We start from the raw sequence: 22480 nt of genomic DNA, 5'->3' as shown, positions 1-22480 counted from the left end.
CAGAAAGGAAGAAAGGTCTTATATCAAGTCAAGGTCGCGGTTGACAGTTTGCTAATATCTAATTGGTTTACTGGTTACTATGTAAATAATAAATTAATTATTGTGGTGAGTTCCCGACATGTAAATGGAAATGCATAGTGCATACTTCATAATATGTATGTGTATGCAGATTTAAGGTATTTATCTATGGGCCAATAGTTTCCTGAAAATAAAGATTTTCATTATTTCATTCATTGTATGTAAATAACATCATTGGATCTACCATACCACAGAAAACACTGACAACTTGTTAAGCGTAGACATCTCAAAGCTGTACTTTCATAATTACTTATGTAAAATTTGTTTTGGTTTTGGGCGTTAAATGACTTCGTAACTTCTTCTTGATATTATTAGCTGTTTATACGACAAAATAATTAGTTTTATTTTTTACTTAAATCTAAGTTATGCTTGAATTTTATTGGCAAACGGCTCGATTCGGGAAATGAATTAGAGATTCGCTAGATATGAAATAGTAAAGATATGTGACGTTCCACGGCAAAAGGTACATTATGGCGGCTGGCGCCGCGATCGGGAAATGAATTAGAGATTCACTAGATATGAAATAGTAAAGTTATGTGACGTTGCAGGGAAAAAGGTACCTTATGGCGTCTGACGCTTACGTCGCATAGCACCGCAATAATATTGGAGCGACGTTAATAATAGCGTAAGCGCCAACCGCGATAAGGTACCTTTACTCGTGGGACGTCACATACCTTTACTATATCGTACAGTGGCGGCGCGTCTAGATTGTTCGTAGGCAAGCCGTACCTGAGTTGCCCTTCCTTTTCTTCATAAGTTTAAAGAAAATGGCCCAAAAGCCTGAATATCAGACAAGCCGATGGGAATCGAGTTCTATGGACGCTCCGCCACTGATATCGTATCTAGTTAATCTCTATCGAATTGCGCCGAGAGGAACACAAAAGTGTACATAAATATTGACAGTGTTACCTTTGCATTTATATTATAACTGAAAATATACCTAAGTCTTCATCCAAACGAAACTATGAAAGTATAATATAAATGTCTGTACACAATGTATTCACAAAGATTATACGTAAAACGTAGAAAGTAACAAAATCCTTGTAGCTCCTTACAGAATTGTAGGCCTCCAGCGACGTGTTTTACCCATTATCCCAAAATTCATATCAGTTGCTCAAGGAAAAAGGGAGAAAAATAAAACGGTCCCATCTACGCTCCTTGCGGCATTCCCGGATTTGCCGCTATTTGACTAAATTGTTCCGTTTGTTTAAGCGTACAGATATTTGAATGCAGGTATTCTTTGTAATCATTGGTACGAATGATTTTTCAATAATCAGCCTGGAAATGAAAGGCGCTCTCATGTTTACAATGGGGACTAGATAAAATATTATTACTTCGAGCTGACCCTTATCAAGTTCGAGGGAAAATGCGGGTCCCGATTTTTACTGATGAAATCGCAATAGTGAGTAAATAATGGCAAGGATGGGTCACGTGTTGGGTTTATTTATATATCTATTTGTATGCGTTTAGTGAAGAGGAGTTTTTTAATTTTATATTAGATATTAGATTATAACTAGTACAATGATTGGGACAAGTATTAAAAAAATGTCACTTGTTCTGCAACAAGCGTTTTCATTAGCACACTTGCTCATAACGGTTAATATTTAATGCAAGTTTAGCGGGAGGAATAAGAAAAAGCTTTCCTATGTAGGTGACGGCGTTTTAAAAAAGTATCTGTGTCATTACGCGATATGAACCAAAAATTTATAAGTGAAACATTTAATTAAAATCCATCTCCCTAGGGTACCAGACATAACATAATTTATCAAATATAAGGCGACCATATAACACGAGTAAACCAATTTAAAAAACTAGCTCGGTGTGAATTACGTTTTTGGTCGCAAATGAAAATTATACATCTATAAACAGTTTTTATTGCATTGAAAGTCTTGAGGCTACCACCAATTGTAAGCTTATTTTTATTATTAGCGATTTTGAGAGACTGGCAACTACGGAACTATGTCCTTATATAAAAGTTTATAAAGTTATATTTTTCATTTTTAGTATATGTACCAGGTACTTACTGGATCAACTTTTATAAAGCCGGCAGAGTTGTTCAGTGTCCACTCGAAAGTAGCAGGGGCAGGGTAAGCGTCAACCTCACACACGACGCTCGATGGCTCTTGAAGGGCCGCTCCGATCATCTTTATTTCTCTCATGCGACACAAAGGCCTGTCTGAGGAGCAAATAAGAAAAACATATAATGAAAGTTTACTGAACCGTTATATTAAAATCGCCAACGGACGGTCACTTTAACTTAAATGGTATTTGGACAATTGTTTCTTAAGCAGATACAGCAATAGGTGTTGCTTTTAAAATTGTCAGGTTTTTAACTTTTTATAGGTAGGTATAACATGTCAAAATATTCTGATCTGCTAATACTGCTTTTAAGGATTCCTGTAAATTTAAATTATGAAAGTTAGGTTTTAAAGTCCTTTTGTTTTATGATAGGAAAGACACATTAACTTAACTCATACTAATTGAGAAAGTTTTTGATCCATATACCATCGTCGGTTTGCCCCAAACCCGTAATATACTCAACACAAGTTATGAATAATGAAAGTCTATTATGTTGTTATGAAAATTGACGCCGTCAATGTAGGTACTTATCACATGAAAACTTTCTCGATCAATTGCGTTCTTTTTGTAATATTCTATAGTAGGTGTAATATTTGGCGGGTTGTGATATAAGAATCGCTTTATTTATGTCAATCGACATGCCAATTAGACTTTTTAGATACTGCGTGTATCTGTCGGCGGCCGATCGTAAGATTAGGCAGATCGTAATGTTCCTGTGTAATGTTTTGACAATAGTCACATAGGTAGGATAGGTTCGTTAGGTTGCTTCATATGCGCGAAGGACAAACTGCCCAGAAATAGGAGCCCCGCGTAGCGGGGCTCCGTCGCCTCAGAAAATGAGTCGAAGATTTTCACGTTTCACGATATGCCTAGGAATTTCACAATATGCCTGATCTTACGATCGCCCGCAGACATAATCGATCTCGTCTAGCGAATTAAAATGGTTTAATAATGCGCAAGTAAACTTACAAACAACTTGCATATGTAGCACCGGCGACTTGCCGTCACCTTCGACGTTGGAAGCGGTGCAAGTGTACTTGCCGGCCTGATGTCGGGACACGTTGCGGAGTGCAAGGTTCGTGTTATGCGTTATGATTCCGCTAGCTGCGTTGTGTTGTAGCAACGTTCCCTGTGTAAAGAACATTTGTTATAGGTACCTATTATGAAGATCCCTAGTTAAAACTAGTTTACAGTACATTATAAATGAAAAGACAGGACTAATTAATTTTGAGCTTCATAGCGGCCGCTAACGGCCGTGTGAATGTACTTATTGTAAAGGTTATCGGAGTGAAAAATACTAAAAACGTTATTCAGGAGTTACGTTGGGTGGTTATATCTTGAAGTTTACTGTTACCAAAACACAACCCCAATGTGTGTGTGTGTGTGTAAGGTTAAGAAATTAGTGATTTTTGGAGTTACCAAAAAGAATAGATAGTATAGAGGGGTCCTGTCCACTGTGCACTGTAAATTTACTGCCATCTATCGACACACGACTAAAACTCAAAATAAAGACGTATTAAATTATCATTCAGTTCATTCATTGATATTTATGTGTTAAAATTGTTAAATATGAAACGGTGTCGTCACGCCATCTAACCGAGGATAGGCCAAAGGTGTGTGCGCCATCTATCCGAGAATGCCTTTTACTCGATTTCCGAGGCACGTTTTTTCCTTAGACTTTATTCATCTTATACGAATTTACATATGTCTTTGCTGTTACAAAAGCAAATTATTCACGCAACCACATATTACTTCCGAATTTAATACTTTAACGCTGTATTCTTTTCATCATTTAGTTTTTTATCGCATTTTTGATATTAGAGAGGCAATCTTGTATATTCTGGACACGTGCTTTAATATAGGTACCTGCCTCAAACACGCTTTGGCGCGGCGGTACAAAATCCGCCACGAGTAAAAAAGTTATAAAGTAAAATGTAACGCTCTATCTCTACGTTTTCTGCAAGAAATTCATTAGATTACTAGTGACTAGACGTACCTACTCATAAATGGTAACATTACTAGATCAGCCGTACTCAAACTTAGCAAATCACATATTAATCTGTTACAGATAATTGCGCATCTAATTAGATGCATTCTGTCTGATTAGGTGCATGATTATGCATCATGATGCATTTCTAATTTATAATATAACGCCTATAACGCCTTAGAATTACACTATAACGCGGTAACTGTTGTACCTAATCTTTTTGGACTATTGGCCACTAACGTCGGCACAATAGAAACCGAGCGAACGTTCACTTATTAAACAATACATATATTATACATAATTAAGGCCAAGCTTAGTTAAGATATTCTCCAAATATAGAGATTTTAACTGATTTATAAATGATTGTACCTCTAACCTCTTAACATCAAATAAACAGATTATTATTTTTTACAAAAGGCATTCTGCATCATGGTCATGACGACTTCAATAAATAAATAAAAGTATTCATGAAAAAACCGGACTTCAAAATAAGCACGTTGAGTCTTTTAATGACTATCTACTAAGCTTTGCCTTTTTGTTTCATTCATTCATACATTCAAAGGATTGAGCTGAATGCATTTCATGCCACGCAATTTAAATTGGAATGAAATGCGTCCGTAGACGCTACATTTAAATGTTAACTCTTACACGGAACAACTGGACTGGGGGACGATTTTTGAAATTCAATCGCTCGATTTCGTCACTCGAAAATCAGTGGAAAACGGCGAAATGCCAATTTTTGAAATACGAGCGATCGATATTTGGAATCTAGTGGTATTGACCACTCGATTTCAGTTTTATTAGTAGAATTTAAATGCCTAGTAGTGGAGATATCATTTAACGAAATAGTCGAAATCGAGTGGTCGAATTTCAAAAATCGGCCCCCTGGACTGGTTAAAGGATTAATAAAATATATAACGTATACGAAGAAGGGTGCTGGTTGGGCTAAACGCCCAACGAACGCACGCGCACGAAGTATTTAACAGTGAATAATGTTACGTTATAAACCCGTTTTAAGTGAAAACGCATTTCCCTAGTTAAAACTAGTTTTTGCATAGTGCCTCTTAGATGAAAACTAGTTTCACAGGGCCGTTAGCGTATAACGGCGCGATTCGGAAAGTGAATTAGAGATTAACTAGATACGATATAGTAAAGATATGTGTGACGTCCCACGGATAAAGGTACTTATGGCAGTTGGCGCTTACGATTATTAAAGTCGCTCCAATATTATTGCGGCGCTATGCGACGTAAGCGCCAGCCGCCATAAGGTACCTTTTGTCGTGGAACGTCACATAACTTTACTATTTCGTATCTAGTGAATCTCTAATTAATTTCCCGAATCGCGGCGCCAGCCGCCATAAGGTACCTTTTGCCGAGGAACGTCACATATCTTTACTATTTCATATCTAGTGCATCTCTTATTCATTTCCCGAATCAAGCCGTAAGTAGTCCCGTCTTTTTAAATAATTGTCGTGTAATCATTTCGTACGCTAATGAAATATATATAATTATATGCATATACCTACCCCTAATAGCATTTTCTTGTAGGGATTTTGTTGGGCCTTTGTTTACGTATTAGTTGGGCAACCGTTATATTTGGCCGTACGATTTGCTGGAGGGCCCTCGACAAAGGCCCTCCCGAAGATTCCCAACAGAGGGCCATAAGAGTATTTTTTTCGTTGGGCCTATTTAAATAAATCATACAATTATTCAACGGTGGTGGTTTTGGTTGGGCCGTGGTTGGGCCTATACACATTTGTTTGATGGTTGGTTAATTGTTACATTTGGCCGTACGATTTGCTGGAGGGCCCTCGACAAAGGCCCTCCCGAAGATTCCCAACAGAGGGCCATTAGAGTAATTTTTTCGTTGGGCCTATTTAAATAAATCATACAATTATTCAACGGTGGTGGTTTTGGTTGGGTCGTGGTTGGGCCTATACACATTTGTTTGATGGTTGGTTAATTGTTACATTTGGCCATATGGCTTGCTGTAGGGCCAACTGCAAAAAAATAAAAAGGGCAATTTTTTCGTTGTGCTTCTGTTTGCAAATTCAACAATTACCCAACGGCAAGTCAGGTAGGTCGGTAGGTAGTCGTGCACCAGGTTGAAGGACCAACACAGCTTGTCCCACAAAGGGCCAACATTGTAACTTTAACGTTGGGCCTTGTGTTCTAAAGGATTCTTACAATACTACCGTAGGTAAATAGTTGTGTAATTTATAGTGTGCCTACAGCCTAATTATGTAATGGGCTTTTGTTTACGAGTCTTCAGTTACCCTACGTTAAGTAAGTGGTTGTGTAATACGACGTTGGGCCTTTGCTGATAAATATTACAATTACACTACGGTAGGCATTGGTTGTATCCACATGAAGGCCCTAGGCAGCAGTTGTTGTTAATCTTCTCTGTGTCGTTCCAATTTTAGTATATGTACTGCCGAAGCAAGTACACTTACTATACACTCTAATTTGTATATATACTAACCGCACTTCGAAACTTCGTAAGCGAGATTTATGTTTTTTGAGATTTAAAATGAGAAAATGTTGGTAAAATACAATTTTTTAAATTTATGTATAAATTTTATAGTTATAGCTATTAGATTTATAAGTTACTTTTAAAAAATATTATGATTATATCCGGAATAATCGAGAAAATAACTATAACTTCGATGTTTGGAGACAGTAATGCCATCTAGTGACGCCACAAGCAATCTGAACTGGTATTGTTGGGCATCAGTACCACAGCCAATGTTGGTAAATGCGATATTTGTGCTCACTGGGCCAACGAATGTTATCGTTGTTTAGCCATCGGTACCAAAATACACAAAGGCCCATTGTTAGGCGTCAGTGCCACAGCCAATGTTGGTAAATACGATATTTGTCATCATTGGGCCATCGGATGATATGTTTGACTAGCCAACGTTACCAAAATACACAAAGGCCCATTGTTGGGCATCCGTGCCACAGCCAATGTTGGTAAATGCGGTATTCGTCACCATTGGGCCAACGAATGTTATCGTTGTTTAGCGAACGGTAGCAAAATACACAAAGGCCCATTGTTGGGCCTCAATGCTACAGCCAATGTTGGTAAATGCGATATTTGTCGTCATTGGGCCATCGTATGATATCGTTGATTAGCCAACGTTACCAAAATAAACAAAGGCCCATTGTTGGGCATCAGTGCCACAGCCAATGTTGGTAAATGCGATATTTGTCATCATTGGGCCATCGGATGATATCGTTGATTAGCCAACGTTACCAAAATACACAAAGGCCCATTGTTGGGCATCAATGCTATAGCCAATGTTGGTAAATGCAATATTTGTCGTCATTGGGCCATCGGATGATATCGTCGATTAGCCAACGTTATTAAAATAAACAAAGGCCCATTGTTGGGCATCAGTGCCACAGCCAATGTTGGTAAATGCGATATTTGTCATCGTTGGGCCATCGGATGATATCGTTGACTAGCCAACGTTACCAAAATACACAAAGGCCCATTGTTGGGCATCCGTGCCACAGCTAATGTTGGTAAATGCGGTATTCGTCACCATTGGGCCAACGAATGTTATGGTTGTTTAGCGAACGGTAGCAAAATACACAAAGGCCCATTGTTGGGCATCACTGCCACTGCCAATGTTGGTAAATGCGATATATGTCATCATCGGGCCAACGAATATTATCGTTGTTTAGCCAACGGTACCAAAATACACAAAGGCCCATTGTTGGGCATCTGTGCCACAGCGAATGTTGGTAAATGCGATGGTGGGCCAATACAAAATTAATGTTGGCTACGGAACGAACCTCATCCCAACGTTTTCCCTACCGTTGGCACCGTGGGCCCCAACGAAAATGCTACTAGGGACGTAAAGACAACCTTTTGCATACCTACTTCAATGGTTATCTTTAAGCACAAGCTTCATTCGTCCAATCAAAACTTTTATTGACCAATCACAACTTTTTTTGATATAATGTAATTTCTGTTTGTTATTCAAAGCTGATGTCGAGGTATATTTATGGAGAAGGAATAACTTTCTGTGATATGTGTCAGAGAATTGTCAGTCATACAGGGTGTCCAGTGGCAAATTTCCGATTTCAAATCTAAATAATTTTCGAACGCGTAGTGCCAAGGAGACGCAGAGGTTTTTTTTAGTTTCGTGAGTGTTGCGGATTAATAAAATTAGTGACAATGGATCGCTGGCCAGCAGAGCAGCGTGCACGTGCTAGTGAGGCGTATCTAAAAAAAAACGGCTTTTTATTCAGTACTGCAAGACCCCGACTTTGATTTAATTTTTTTCTTCTAAAACTATTACGGATTTAATCTGTCAGCTGCAGAGTAATTTTTCTGGACCCAAAAATTCAGAACAATAAATTAAAATCAGAATGGGGCGTAAGTTGCCATATTAATTTTAATATACGCCATACTGCGATGCACCGTCAGCTAATCTTATTGGAAGCTCGGTAGAAAATATGAGTTTCAAAAAATTTTATCCGCCTTCATCAATTTTTTATTTAAGTATAAGTACAGTTTTGGTTTATATATATATATATATTTATCAAATTATGAAATTGGAAATCTGCCACTGGCCACCCTGTATTATGGACCATTTTTTAAAGTCGAAATGTAATATTAGCTTCTATGTATATATTCCGCCGCTGGTAAATGCGCTATAATAACCAAGTTTCACCAAACAACCGGTACTTAAAGGTTTCCTTCAACATGTCACTTGCAAGCTAACCGCCCTGGGCAAACACTACATTGTAACTAACAAGTCACGTGCTTGTTTTATGCAGCCAAAATAACAGCCAAGAAAATGCACTCACGTCGTGTTCCCACACCACTTTATAAGCCGGCGGATTTGCGTCGACCTCGCACCCGAAGTAGACATCGTCCCCCTCCTCTATGTCGTTAGGGTTCATCTTGGCACCGAGATGGATAGTCGCCACAGGCACATCTGTTGAAACAACGATTTTGAACTCAATTGCTTCGTAAATATCACTGAGTTTCAAGTGGTGATTTTTTCACGACATTTTGTTGCTCTTTTAGAGGAATGGTGTACCTAGTAATAACTGCGGGTACATACACAATTGCTATATTGTTGATTTAAAACACTTAACTGCAAGACTTTGATCATAATGAAGTTAAAAAAATTATATGACACAGCTTATGAAAGCATGTTTATAAGTAGGTACCTACCTACACAGAGAGACAACCATTTTACGTCGAATTTTCTCTAACTAAAAGTTGCATGTTACTGTAGCATACGGCCTAATTCGAACTTTAAGATACGTTATGTAATAGATCTAGTTAGGAACGATATGGATTAGATATGTCAATGTCAAATGTGACGTTTCTTCAAACAAAAACGTCACTTTTGACACTGACAGATCTAATCCGTATCGTTTCTAGATCTATTAACTGTTTTAAAGTTCGAATAGGGCCGTTAATCATCATAATTTTAATTTTCTTAATTCTAGAATTTGAACAATGGATAGACAAGCATCAAAATATGATTGATACCTAGTAATATTAACGTATCAAATCAAACTAGGTACTCGTCATAAAACCCTACTCACAGTAAATATTCAGTGGTAGCTTGCTTTCGATGGCCGACTGGTTAAACATAGGGTGTTCAGCGCGACATGTTAAAACTTGTCCGTTGTGTTCTTTCAAGGGTGTCCAACGTAGCAATGAATGTGTTTCATTTCCGTCTTCAGATTCCTGGGAACAACAAGTTAAGAATTAAATCAGCTCAGTGTCAATAAAAATAATTAGAAACATTATAGACATGGTTGTTTTAGATAAAATTTTCAGTAGCGTGGTACTCTCATTTTAAGGTACTTAATAATAATGATCTTGAGGGAGCGAGTCACCGTCTGCCGGAATTAGAAATGAATGTCGTATTATTAGATAGGCGTTAGAAGTCTCACTTCAGCTCTAATATTAAATATAATACGGGTAGAATTAGAACGTAAAAATCTTACGAAATATGAATATTAAGCTTGAAGTTTCCTACTTCTTGCTGATAGAACAAAACACACATGCCACACGGATCCATTTATTCCGCCAATTAGCAAACGAATCTACTCGAACCTCGAGAGAGAGATGTTTGTAGTATACTGTCCACGGCTTTTCACAAGATCACATAGATACAACAGTCTAACAAGAACATACTATGCTAACTGAGCAAATTACCTCACGCTAAAGATCAAAGACATGATAATAGGTAGGGATCATGAATCAGTAGTGAGTTGGCGTTGATATGTTAGGCTCTAGTTAATTTCGGACGTTTTGGGGAAAACATCCTAGAGATCTAACGAGGCAATCCGACAAGCAGGCTTTGAAGTAGAGTGATCTTTGTATTATCAACCTAAATCGGAATTTTAGCTTTGTTATTTAACTATCCAATCTTTTGTCTGCGTAGATTCCAGAATGATGAAATTCATCTAGCTCCAAGAAACAAATAAAGATGCTTTTAGTTAATGAGCACGTAGTCTGTACAATCTGCGTTTTCTAATTAAGTGTCTTTGTTCATGACAGATTCAATAATAAAATATGTATATACGTGATTAATACAGACGAAGCAAATTAGGGAAAAAATACGAAATGAGACCATCGATTGTGGGCTCAGTGGAGAACAATCGTATATTGTATTAATATCTTATAATAATATAATAGAAATAGACTATTGCGGTAAATACATTTTCATTTCTTTACAAAAATGTACATAATATTCGGTGTAAATTAAACGAAAATAAGAAACATACCTACTAAATTATACCTATATTACGATACAAGTGCGCAAAGTAGAAAATTCGCAACGAGTGGCAATAAATTGAAACACGACCGAAGGAAGTGTTTTATATCGACACGAGTTGCGAATTACATTTTCGCACGTTTTACAGTACATATGGCCCTTTAAATTTTTAACATAGCCACGTATAGTCCTTAATCCCTCCTAGGGCAATAAAGTAGCACCTGTACTGTAAAATTAATTTTATCGTTTCTTTCCAAAATTCTAATATTTTATTTAATACGTAAGTACGTTCGTTTCAATTGTACAATTAATTATACCTACATGTTCTGGTGACGATCTACACAAATCGAGTACTTGATCACGTGTTAAATAGAAATGCAGCATTACTTAGATATCAGATGTCATCTACGAGATTGCGACTTTGAACTTTGAACTACAAAAGTGCGATGAAATGAACGATGGATTTTTTACTTGTAGTAGCTTTTTTACAATATATTTTCTATGCATTGTAAGGATATGGTATCGTTGGATTAAATTTTCTATTTAGAAAACGCGTATAGTCAGACCAAGCTAACTCGGCAGGGAATTTGATAGAACAGACTGTGCAAGTGTCATTTTAAACATCATACTTTCATAGAGGTTTGACGTTTAAAATAACACTTACACTGTGCTATCAAAATCGATGCCGAGTTAGCTTAGTCTGACTCTATCAGGGTTGCTTCAATTACCGCATTACACTTAAATGTCAAAATACTACATACATATATGCACACTATAAATTTGTACAATAATATACCTACACTTGGAATAACATAATGACATAACGTTACAATAATATTATTGTCAATCAAACTAATGTTAGTTTGATTATTATGCGTATTGAATATAGTACCTAGTTTTTTTTAATCAGTGTGAAATTTATATTAATATACAAGACCAAGACCCTCAAGAAACATATTGATCATGCAACTATGCATATTGGAAAACTGACCAAATAAAATCAGTGGGAAACCGCGTATCTGACTGTGCTAGACAGTCTGCCAACATGAAGAGATGCGGGAGATCGTGCGAAGAGCTGTGTCCGCCTCTACTACCGATGCGGATGCGTCATTGTGACCACGACTGCTCTGTTAAGAGCGATACGACAGAGAAGAAGAAGATATTGAAAAAACAACATGTATAGTTCTTACCATTTGTTTTGTTATGGAGTTCAATTGCCGACCGCCAAGCCACCACGTGATCTTGGCCGGTGGCCTTGCTCCTGTGGACTTGCATGACAGCTCTGTCATTCTGCCGACTGACAGGGGATGCTCTCGAGACAAAATCTCCACTGTAAGCGGTCTTACTGTGAACAAAATGATTAATTACGTAATAAAAAGTTATATTTAATAGCGCCACTTGCACTTGCACCGGTTAACCAGGGGGTTAACCGGTTAAACCTGGAGTTACCATAGTTACCAGTAGTATTTGACACTGGGTTAACGCTTGAACCGCTTAATCCCGGGTTAGTGGGATGGTGCAAGAGGCCCTTAATAAGTTTATAGTGATACAGGTTTTGTTTTTTAACTTTGCCACTACAAATCAACGGCTTGTAGTCAAATTATGTAATTATGTACCTATTTGTTCATGAAATACCTTTTTCCTGGTTCCCAATTAACCATTAATGTAAGAATGTTAACATAATTATAATTAAAGTAGCAAGATAAATTTTGGAATAGAAATGGATTAGTTTAGTAAGACCGGACTATTTTTCGGCGAGTTGCAAGGACATCACAAAAATATATTACCCATGTCTCACTTACTTTTACCTCCAAATATATATTGCAAATGATAAAAAAAGAAAACAAACTTTTATTATTATTTCACTATCAGAATCGGTGCAGACTTATCTTGGTCTTGCTCTCTAGGTAATTATTACGTAACTAAACGTCAAAAACCGTTACTATTACCCTACTTAAACAGTATTTTCGCATCCTGTAACATGTCAGTTTAAGGGGTTAAAATAGTTTTCCCGCGGACTATTAGATAGTATTCACAAAATGATTTAGAAAGGTACAAACCGGATGCGAGACTGGAAAAATATGTATGAATCGATTTATGTTAGTGCGAGGTGAAACAGGCGTGTTAAGATCGTAAAAAGTGATTTCTGCCAAACCCTAAAAATATTTACGCAGAGGGCAAGTATGCTTAACGGTATTGAAATATGTTTGGTTTTATTGGAACGCCTATGGGAATTATTGTAGGAATGATTATAGTTTATTGGACAGAAAATGAGCAATATATAAAAACAGCATAATTAAAAAAGTAATAGACTGAACATTTGACTATTTCGTTCCAATGATGGATGAAGAAATTGACTAATATTATTACTTATTAGCGAAGTAGGTAACTCCATTTCTGAATCCTTCAAACCCGCAGCACGTATCTTCTACTCGTAAAGTAAACACAATATCGCCTTGCGGGTGTGCCACAATACTGTGACTTATTCAAGGAAGGTCATTGACTTACTATAGTATATTTTTAAGTGTAACAAAATTCTCGAATTTCAGTGAGTGTTCATGTAAAAAGCTAAAAAGAGGTATGTTTGAATGTTGTTTATTGAGATGGTCAGATAGAGTTAGACCAAGAAAAGTATTCGATTTTAATAGCATACCTAAGCAGTGCAACTGTTATTTATACATCATAATTTCATAAAAGTTTGACATTTAAAATAACTCTTGCACAGCGTGTGTTATAAAAATCGCTGCAGACATTTCAAGGTCTGACTCTATATATATACAAAATTCTAGAATTGTAGTGAGTGTTAATTTAAAAAGAGGTATGTTTGAATTTTGTTTATTGAGATGGCCAGATAGAGTTAGACCAAGAAATGTATTTAACGATTTTGATAGCATACCTAAGCAGAGTAACTGTTATTTATACGTCATAATTTCATAGAAGTTTGATGTTTAAAAATACTAGCACTACGTGTAGGTACTTTTCTTGGTCAAATTTTACCTACTTTCATCCACTTATATGAGTGGAGATCTTATCTTAGAGTTTAAAAATATTATGTAGATCGACATAACTTGTTCTCAGTTCTGTATCAGATAATAAGGACTGGTTAGGATAGGGGCCATTTATTACACCGTCCTAAAATAATCTATTGTGAAGAAATGGGGCGATCGTTACAATTGTAAGTCAATGTATTTTTAATAAGTATTGATGTTGCAACAAACTGACAATATTAAAACATGAATGAATGTGAATAACACAGCCATAGACAAGAATGGCTAAGAGCAGGAGAGAGATGGTAAAAGTTGGCCGACGCCCCTTAGGGCATCGCTAATAAAAAAGAAGATGTCTTCAGATTAAAGCCTTAAAAATACTTACAATAAACGTCGACTTTCACCGACGTAGTCTGAGGTTTCGACAAAAGAGTGTTGTCGGCAGTACACGTGTATACTGTCAATAAATGCGCACGAGTAACGTTTTTGACCAGAAGGACCAAGGTCCTCCCGTGGCCTGCTTGAAAAACACTGGGGTCCAATGTTTCAAGAACTGTGTCACCTTGAAGCCATTGAATTTTGGGTGTAGGATTACCTGGTAAGAAAAAGGTATATTAATTCAAATAAATAGAATATTCAAATGAATTATTTAAAAAAGGTGGCAATTTTTTATCCTGATTCAACCAAAAAAAAGAGAGGATCCGTAAATAAAAGTCTTAGTAAAAACGAAGAGAATTTGAAATAGGGGAATATTGTCAAAGTAAATTATGTAGTCAGTAGGTACAATTATTGCCATCTTTCGACACAAATGATTAACACTTTTAGAACGCCATTTGACTTTGAAAAATATTTAAAATAAAAATCAAAGTAAAATAACGTTCTATAAGTTTTAGGTAATCATTTTTGTCGAAAGATGGCAGTAAATGTACTGACTGCATCATTTACAGTATTCCTCTAGTCCTAAATTCTCTTTGGTAAAAATTAATGCTTCTTTAATTGTAATGTTTAACGGCTAACATATAATTATTTTAGTATCAAAACAAACACAAACTATATGAAGAAATAATATTTCATAAGAATCTTTTCTCGTCTAAAGAACAAGAATACAAATCCACAATTGTAAAACACATATCAACATGAGCGAAATTGCTTTAATAAAAATATACCGCAGAAGTGCCTTCATTCTGCTTGCCGTTTTAAATTTATATGCCATCTTTTACCTCAGTTTCTTGCGAGTACCTACTCGTACAAGAATACACGCGAGCTATCAAGTTTTAGCATAAAATCTCACGACGTTGTCGGGAACATGGAATGCTTTTACACTGTGTATTCAACTAAAGGCTTTATTTGCTAAGGGAAAATAATACAATTCCATCGCAGAGAACCATAAGTTTCATTATGATGAAAAGGAAAACAAAGTACATATCAGGAAAAATGATACTGCGGTTTCTTTATTGAGAAATAACTCGACAGTGTCAAATCCAGTTCACAACCACATTTTTGGATGGTAAAGTATGTTAATAATGAGAAATAAATCTTAGTTGAAGCACACTTACCCCTGCTCACTGTGCAATTAAGCCTGAAATCCCCCCCTTCATTATAGGGGCCCGCGATCCCGGATATCTCTTTGCCAAATTCGTCAAAGATCACCGGCTTATTGGGTAGCTCTGAAAAGGACGAGAATTAGAAATCGACAGTTTTATTATATGATTTGGAATGAAGGAGCTTGTCAATGAATGTCGCCACTGGCTTATCGGGCGATTGACGGGTGAGATGGAAAGGCGAGAAACGCTTGCGTTTTATTGGCAGGCGCTTGGACTTGTGAACAGCTAGAATTTCTAATGAAATTCGAGTTTTGAAGACAGTTCTTACTCTGTCATACTTTTCTTTTAAGCAGATTTTTGAAATATACTTAACGTAGAAGTACTAGTGCTCGACGCTGCACTAGTATTCAGCATAGGCACTTTATGCCAAAGTAAAATAGGTTAAATATGAACGGCGAAGATTTTACTGTATTCAAATTTAATCCTTGTCACTTTGACATAAAGTACCCATGTCGAACACTAGTGCAGCGTCGAGCACTAGTACTTCTACCTTATGTGGGGTCTGTCACGAAATAATTGTGTTACCTACCTTTATTTCCGACGTTTCGACAAAGTGTCAAAACAGATATTTATGTACTTAACTCCGACGAAGAGTATGTAAAAGTTGAGAGTAGACATAACATATTCAAACAACCCACCATAAATATAATATAAATTAGGTATTGTCAATAGTCTAACACGTTACATCCTCGCACACATAGTATCCGAAGATAGATCCTTTGACTTTAATTTCTGGATAACTAATTAAATTCGTGAGCCTAAGTTGGCGGTAAAAGCGGAAATAAAGTTAAAAAAAAATAATTCACCATAGACCCGATAAAATAATGTTCAAAAATAAATATGTGTTTAAAGCGCGAAAGTTTTATTTTATACCGTGTTTCCTTGTCACATTTTCTATGGTCAGTAAATTTCTATAGCCAGTAAAAATACTTTACGGGCTATAGAAATTTTATTCCGTTTTCCCCATTATTATCTGAATCATGAAAGTGAAATAAGTAATGACCTCAAAAAAAAAACATTTTTGGGACTCCAATACAAATACGCAAATTATATTTCCATCGAATTATTCAAACAATGCCCTGATATTGCCATAAAAACATTCAGATTCCAAATCAGAACTCGTAGAATTGCAAAAGGCGTCGAACGTTTCCCAAATATCCCCAAATTGAGGATAAACAAACTACGAACAGGGCTTCAATGTGGCCGAGGAAATGAAAATGTTTTCGTTGACTCGAAACAAAAGGTTCTACGATATGAGTATTCAGAGGAGGATCTCTGCAATCATGCGGAGCTTTCATATCCATTCCCGCAACGTTGCTATCGCTTACTGAAATGAACATCTGCCACCCGTTCATTGTTTCGTTCGCTCGCATAAGTGGGGCCGGCCTAAAATGAGTATTACGACGCCGCCGTTCGAAAAATGCGAACCGATTTCGTAGTAACCAGAGCCAGTTATTTATTATATTGAAAATATTCGGGCAAAAGTTTTATTAGTTTTAGTAAAAGGAAAATTTTATGAAAAATTTAACCCATCCTATAGATAGCCTGAAACTTGGTATGTGTGGAGCTTATAGCGATGCAATTAAAATCAAAAGTGGAAACGAGGTCGTCAAGTATTTTCTTGAAGGACTCTAACTAAAAGGACGAATCGATTACTTTTACACATGTGACTTCAAACAAAAACGTCACTTTAGACACTGACACATCTAATCCATATCGTTTCTAGATCTATTAATTGACGTATCTTAAACTTCGAATCGGGCAGTGAGAGAAGAACGCGAATTTATTTACTGGGCCTTATTAAATTATTTTACTATAGTTAGTACATACCTACATATATCATAAGGTAATAAAGGAGGTAATACCTAATATTTAGCTTCAAGGAAAAGTGTTATAAAATTATTCATAATACTGCTTAACCTTGTTTTTGCTCGTTCATAAACAACGACGATATAGTAATCCTTCGCAGCTGTGACGAACGAGCCGACATTAAGCTTAAAGCAAAGCAACAATGTTCTTTAATAGTATGAAAATACGTTCATAATTTCATATATCATATTAAAAAGGGGAATTTTCTTTCTAAACATAAACATTATTAAATTAGGTCAAGTGTGTGGCGAGTCGAAATAATTGATATATTATGTTACAACACAATCCAACATGGATCTTTATAAAACACTATTCTTGAAAGGAATCATATTCTTGACCTATTTAATTTAAAAAATAAAATGTTGTATACCAATACTAACTACTAGTGACTCGCCCCGGCTTCGCCTAAACCTTCCTCAAGAATCACTCTATTCATAGTGAAACCCGCATAAAAATTCGTCCAGCAGTCACCTAGTTTTTGATTTTATCACGATCATACATGGCGTGATAGACAGACGTGACGGCTGTTTTCCTATATAGGTCGCATTTCTCAACTAAGTAATTCACGAGATTTTTTTGAGCAGGGTCATTTTTTTGTATTCGGTTTTTGGAAATTATTAAATATAATAGGATTCATAATCACAGAGCAATAGGTATTTGTGAGGTCTACAACTCACGGAGTCACTAGTGTTGTTATAAAAGTAGATACCTTACTACACAATTTTTAGACTCACGAGGATACGGCTACACTGATGGTAAGTGGTCACTTAAGGATGGTTTCATTATGCTCGTTGCTGACCCTTTAGAAACCTATGTACCCCTATTTTTAAGAACTACACACTAGCGACATGATCTGAAAGCCTCGGCAACGAGTTTATGCCCCCAACCGGAGAGTTCGCGTCACAAATCAAAGCTCAAACTTAATTACCATGTGTTACGTCAGCTAATAACGCCAACCAAAACAAATATCTTCACTTATATGATTTGTACTTATATAATAATACGAGTATGTACCTACTTGCCTCATCGCCTCAATGAAAATGTCGGATTAATTTAGACTAAAACAGACAGCGACCCCTGCACAAGGTACTTTTCTCTCTGTCAATAAAATAAGTTTCTTTTACACAGAAGTTTCATCCAGGCGTTATTCGTAAAAGTTTCGTGTTGATTTTGGTGCGGATAAAAGACCAGAGTTTGCGGCTGGGCCGCGGCTTATCAAGATCGTTCGGCCATGTTTGAATAAAGCTGTACCGTTTATCTGGAAATTGTTACTTTATAGAGGTGATTTCGAATCAAATTAGCTCTCGTAAAACCGTTGATGAAATAAAATGACTTTTTATTTTATTAGCTGTTGCATTTGAACAAAATGTTCACTAACATAGGCGTTTATTTTTATCTTTTACATTTGTCGTGACTATTTTAACTATCAATTATAACGAAATACATTAATTTCATTCAAGGCTGCCCGGGTTGATGAATAGTGTTAAATGTTTAATATTGATAAAATGATAAATGACTAGCTGTTGTGTTAAAGCGATTAAATATTAACATTAAGTTTGATAAATGAGATAAGGCTAAATTATCAAAAAAATATTTAAATTTTACTTTACTTATCTACTTTAAAGTAACCAACATAACAACTACTCTGTTAAATAACCGGGTAACAAATTTTGACTATCAACACGCACGTCTTGGATATGGTACACGCTGTTTTCACGATTACGTTTCCGTGCATAATGAGGTTAAATTACCCGTAGCCCGTAGAATTACGTGATTATAATGTACCCAAACGATGGATGGATTGTGTGAAAGAGGATATGAGAAAGAAAGGAGTGAGTGCTGAGGACACGAAAGACAGAGGAGAATGGAAGAGAAAAACATGTTGTGCCGACCCCACATAACGTGGGATAAGGGCAGGGGAAAGAAGAGAATGCACCCATGTCATAATTAAGGTGATGAGCTTTATATTGTGGCACATGGGGCATAGTGTGACTGCTATACTCGTATAGATATTCCCCACTACATAGTAATCGGCCTTTCCTAACAATCAGAAAGAAATGCGCCAAAAGAAGAATTATTGTTACGAGTGGCCAATTACTATATTGTGGCAAATAACTATAGCAAACCTAACAATAATAAGTAGGTATTACTTACGATAGTGCAACAAAAGCCTATTGCTGGGCGGAGAGATATTTGTCTTGAGATTGCTATAAATATTTATTAAGTAACCTCAATCGTTGTAGGTACTATACTAGTTACTAGTAGTACTAGTTACTAGACTTACTAGTAGGTACTGTACTATATTTTCTTGTTCCATAGAATTTGTAAATACCTCTTACTTTTTAGATAGATAAGACGTTTATTTGATTGCTGCAAACACACACAATTTAGAAATCCATCGACAAACGGAAAAATTACACAAGTAAGTAGTAGGTATAAAATTACAATGAAAACATTTAATAACACGATAATAACGGAATATCTTGCAATACACTGTGTGCATTGCAGCAAAAACAAAAGGGTGCCGACTCAGCTATACGCTTCGCTCTTACGAGCAAGGCACTGCCGGATTTTCTGTCGGAACCCAGATCAGTGGTAAGGGTGATGTAAAAAAAAAGTTGCAGATGTTGAGAATGATAAGTGTTAACTAATGAATAAAATAATTATTATAATAAAATAAGTGAAACAATAACATGAAATAAAAAGTGACCATAAAATAAAAGTCTTAAAGTGTGTAGGCTTGGTTCAGTACCTCCTGGAAGTCCTCCAAACCGACCGATTATATTCTGGAGTCCGCGACGAAATTTTTGTGCTAGGTATCTAACAAGAAAATTTATTTACTCTTATATACTTCAACAAGTATGGTGTGCTTATATAGTCCGTTTTTTTAGCATTAGAAAGAACTTCGCAGAAGTTCGCTTGTGGTTCTAAATCTGGCACTTTTAGCGGTAATAATTTGAAGTAAATTATATGTATTGACCATGCTACATTAGATAATTCATTAATTATTAACAATTAACGAGCCTGATAAAAACTGTACACTTGCTTCTGCGGAGTTCTTTCTAATGCTAAAAAAAACGAACTATAAGTGAAACGGTATTTTTGATTTTAAAATTCCCGGAACTGTTATAAACTCGACTTTGATTCGATTTGCTTCGACCCTCGAATTTTTAGAACCTTTGTTACGTAACTATCGCAAAAAAACCTCTTAAAACATTCATAGAATTTAGAGTGTTCGCTCACTCGCCATCAACGACAAGCTATTTTGGTTCTGTCTCTCTACTCGTGTTTCCTACGTAAGTACGCATTACGTGACCAAAGTGCGAAAGCAGCCGGTGTAGCAAATGGTAAACAGACGTGTTTAACACCACAATAATATAACATAACACCTATTATAATAGATTCGGTAGATACCCGTAAGTTTCATGTAATCTATTAGATTATCCATGATGGTAATGAAGACGGTGTATGAATTACAAACATACTCACGTACTGACAATGTATTGGTCGAAAGGGGAGATAAGATGTACCAAGAAAGTACGGTTGTTGAAAAAAAATTTATTTGTGAATATTAAATATTGTATGTAAGAATAAAATTTAACGCGCAACTTTTTAATAAATATAACTTGTAGGTGGGGAGAAACTGAATAATTCGACCAACTTTAGCCAGACATGACGAGGGACTGATGCTTCTAATTGAGAATATTTCAAATTTTCAATAGCAGCTAAAGGAAAACTATTTGGGCAGTCAGGTGATTCATGTAGGAATTCAAACATTTTTATTACTGTCTGTAGTCAGGTGGAGTAAACTAACATAAAGATGCAGTACCTATGTGTTGTGGGTGCTAAATGTGTGTTGTTGTTGTTCTTCCTCGCGTTATCCCGGCATTCTGCCACGGCTCATGGGAGCCTGGGGTCCGCTTGACAACTAATCCCATGATTTGACGTAGGCACCAGTTTTACGAAAGCGACTGCCATCTGACCTTCCAACCCAGAGGGTAAACTAGGCCTTATTGGGATTAGTCCGGTTTCCTCTCGATGTTTTCCTTCACCGAAAAGCGAATGGTAAATATCAAATGATATTTCGTACATTAGTTCCGAAAAACTCATTGGTACGAGCCGGGGTTTGAACCCGCGACCTCCAGATTGCAAGTCGCACGCTCTTACCGCTAGGCCACCAGCGCTCCTGATGATGATAGACATAATTGATTAAATGAGAAAGAAATTTACCGTAAACCGGGGTTACTTTGATTTGCGGGTCGACTTTGATAGCAACTTCTTTACGCTACTAAAGTCCTTGTTTTAACGAGTTGAACAAAAACTTCGCAGTATTTTTTTCTTTATTGGCAACACTGATAGTTGTTTCACCACGCAGTAAGCGGATGCGAGTGTAATATTATTATTTCGTCTAGAAAAAAAATATTAATGGCGGGTACGCTTTTCTTCCTGATTTTATTGGTTGAAAAACTTTGACTGTATTTGTGTCAATAATTCTGTGCCTCCAGTGTAAAAGGGTTAAACTCGAGTTTGTCCAAATTACAAATTTTGCCAGTACAAGGTTTATTACATGAAACTACATCTTTTGTGCTGACACCCACGGCCCTACGACTTCTAATTGCTGAGATATCGATTGTGCAAAAGGGTTTAAGTTTGCCTAAAATCTTAACCATTATGTTCAAAACGATTTATTTTTATATAACCTCGTTTAAAAAATTGGTACTTAAGAATCGTGTTACGAACGATAGTTAAAGTAAAGTTTAATCTTAATGAATAAACTACATTTCAAGAAACATTCGGTGTAAAGAAATCAAAATTCACTTAGATCTATTTCAACTACCGAGTCTAGTTCGTGAATGATGGTAAAACTTAAGTTTTTTTATTATTCACAAACATTTTTTAAGACGTCATGATGTGTAAAGGGGTATAAATAATTTACTTTGACCGTTTTTCACCATCTAGTTTCGCTAAATTGTGTTAATGATTATGGTTAATGTTCACTTAGATTCCTTTCCATATAATTTTTTTTTGTTGGTCAATGTTGTGCAAAACGGTGGAAGTCAAATATCAAAAAGAAAGTCCTGTAGAAGAAAAGACATCTAAAAGGCTGATTATGAAATAATT

At 36.3% G+C, this 22480-nt stretch overlaps 1 protein-coding gene across 4 annotated transcripts in view; it reads right to left on the bottom strand.

Annotated features, from left to right (window-relative positions):
• LOC134666639 (hemicentin-2-like) overlaps positions 1 to 22480 on the bottom strand; it is a 129587-nt gene that overhangs the window by 11432 nt on the left and 95675 nt on the right. For all 4 annotated transcript variants that reach the window (XM_063523855.1, XM_063523856.1, XM_063523854.1 and 1 more), the window contains exons 5-11: positions 15443 to 15553; positions 14272 to 14481; positions 12090 to 12244; positions 9719 to 9863; positions 8966 to 9096; positions 3127 to 3286; positions 2103 to 2254 (exon numbers count right to left, since the gene is read on the bottom strand). In XM_063523855.1, coding sequence (XP_063379925.1) covers positions 2103 to 2254; positions 3127 to 3286; positions 8966 to 9096; positions 9719 to 9863; positions 12090 to 12244; positions 14272 to 14481; positions 15443 to 15553 — 1064 coding nt within the window. The remainder of the gene's footprint in view (positions 1 to 2102; positions 2255 to 3126; positions 3287 to 8965; positions 9097 to 9718; positions 9864 to 12089; positions 12245 to 14271; positions 14482 to 15442; positions 15554 to 22480) is intronic.

The sequence above is a fragment of the Cydia fagiglandana genome, chromosome 8 (genome assembly GCF_963556715.1).
Source record: "Cydia fagiglandana chromosome 8, ilCydFagi1.1, whole genome shotgun sequence".
In the NCBI taxonomy this organism is placed as follows: Eukaryota; Metazoa; Arthropoda; class Insecta; order Lepidoptera; family Tortricidae; genus Cydia; species Cydia fagiglandana.
Note: the sequence above shows the minus strand (reverse complement) of the source record. Positions and strands in the feature narration are given on the sequence as shown.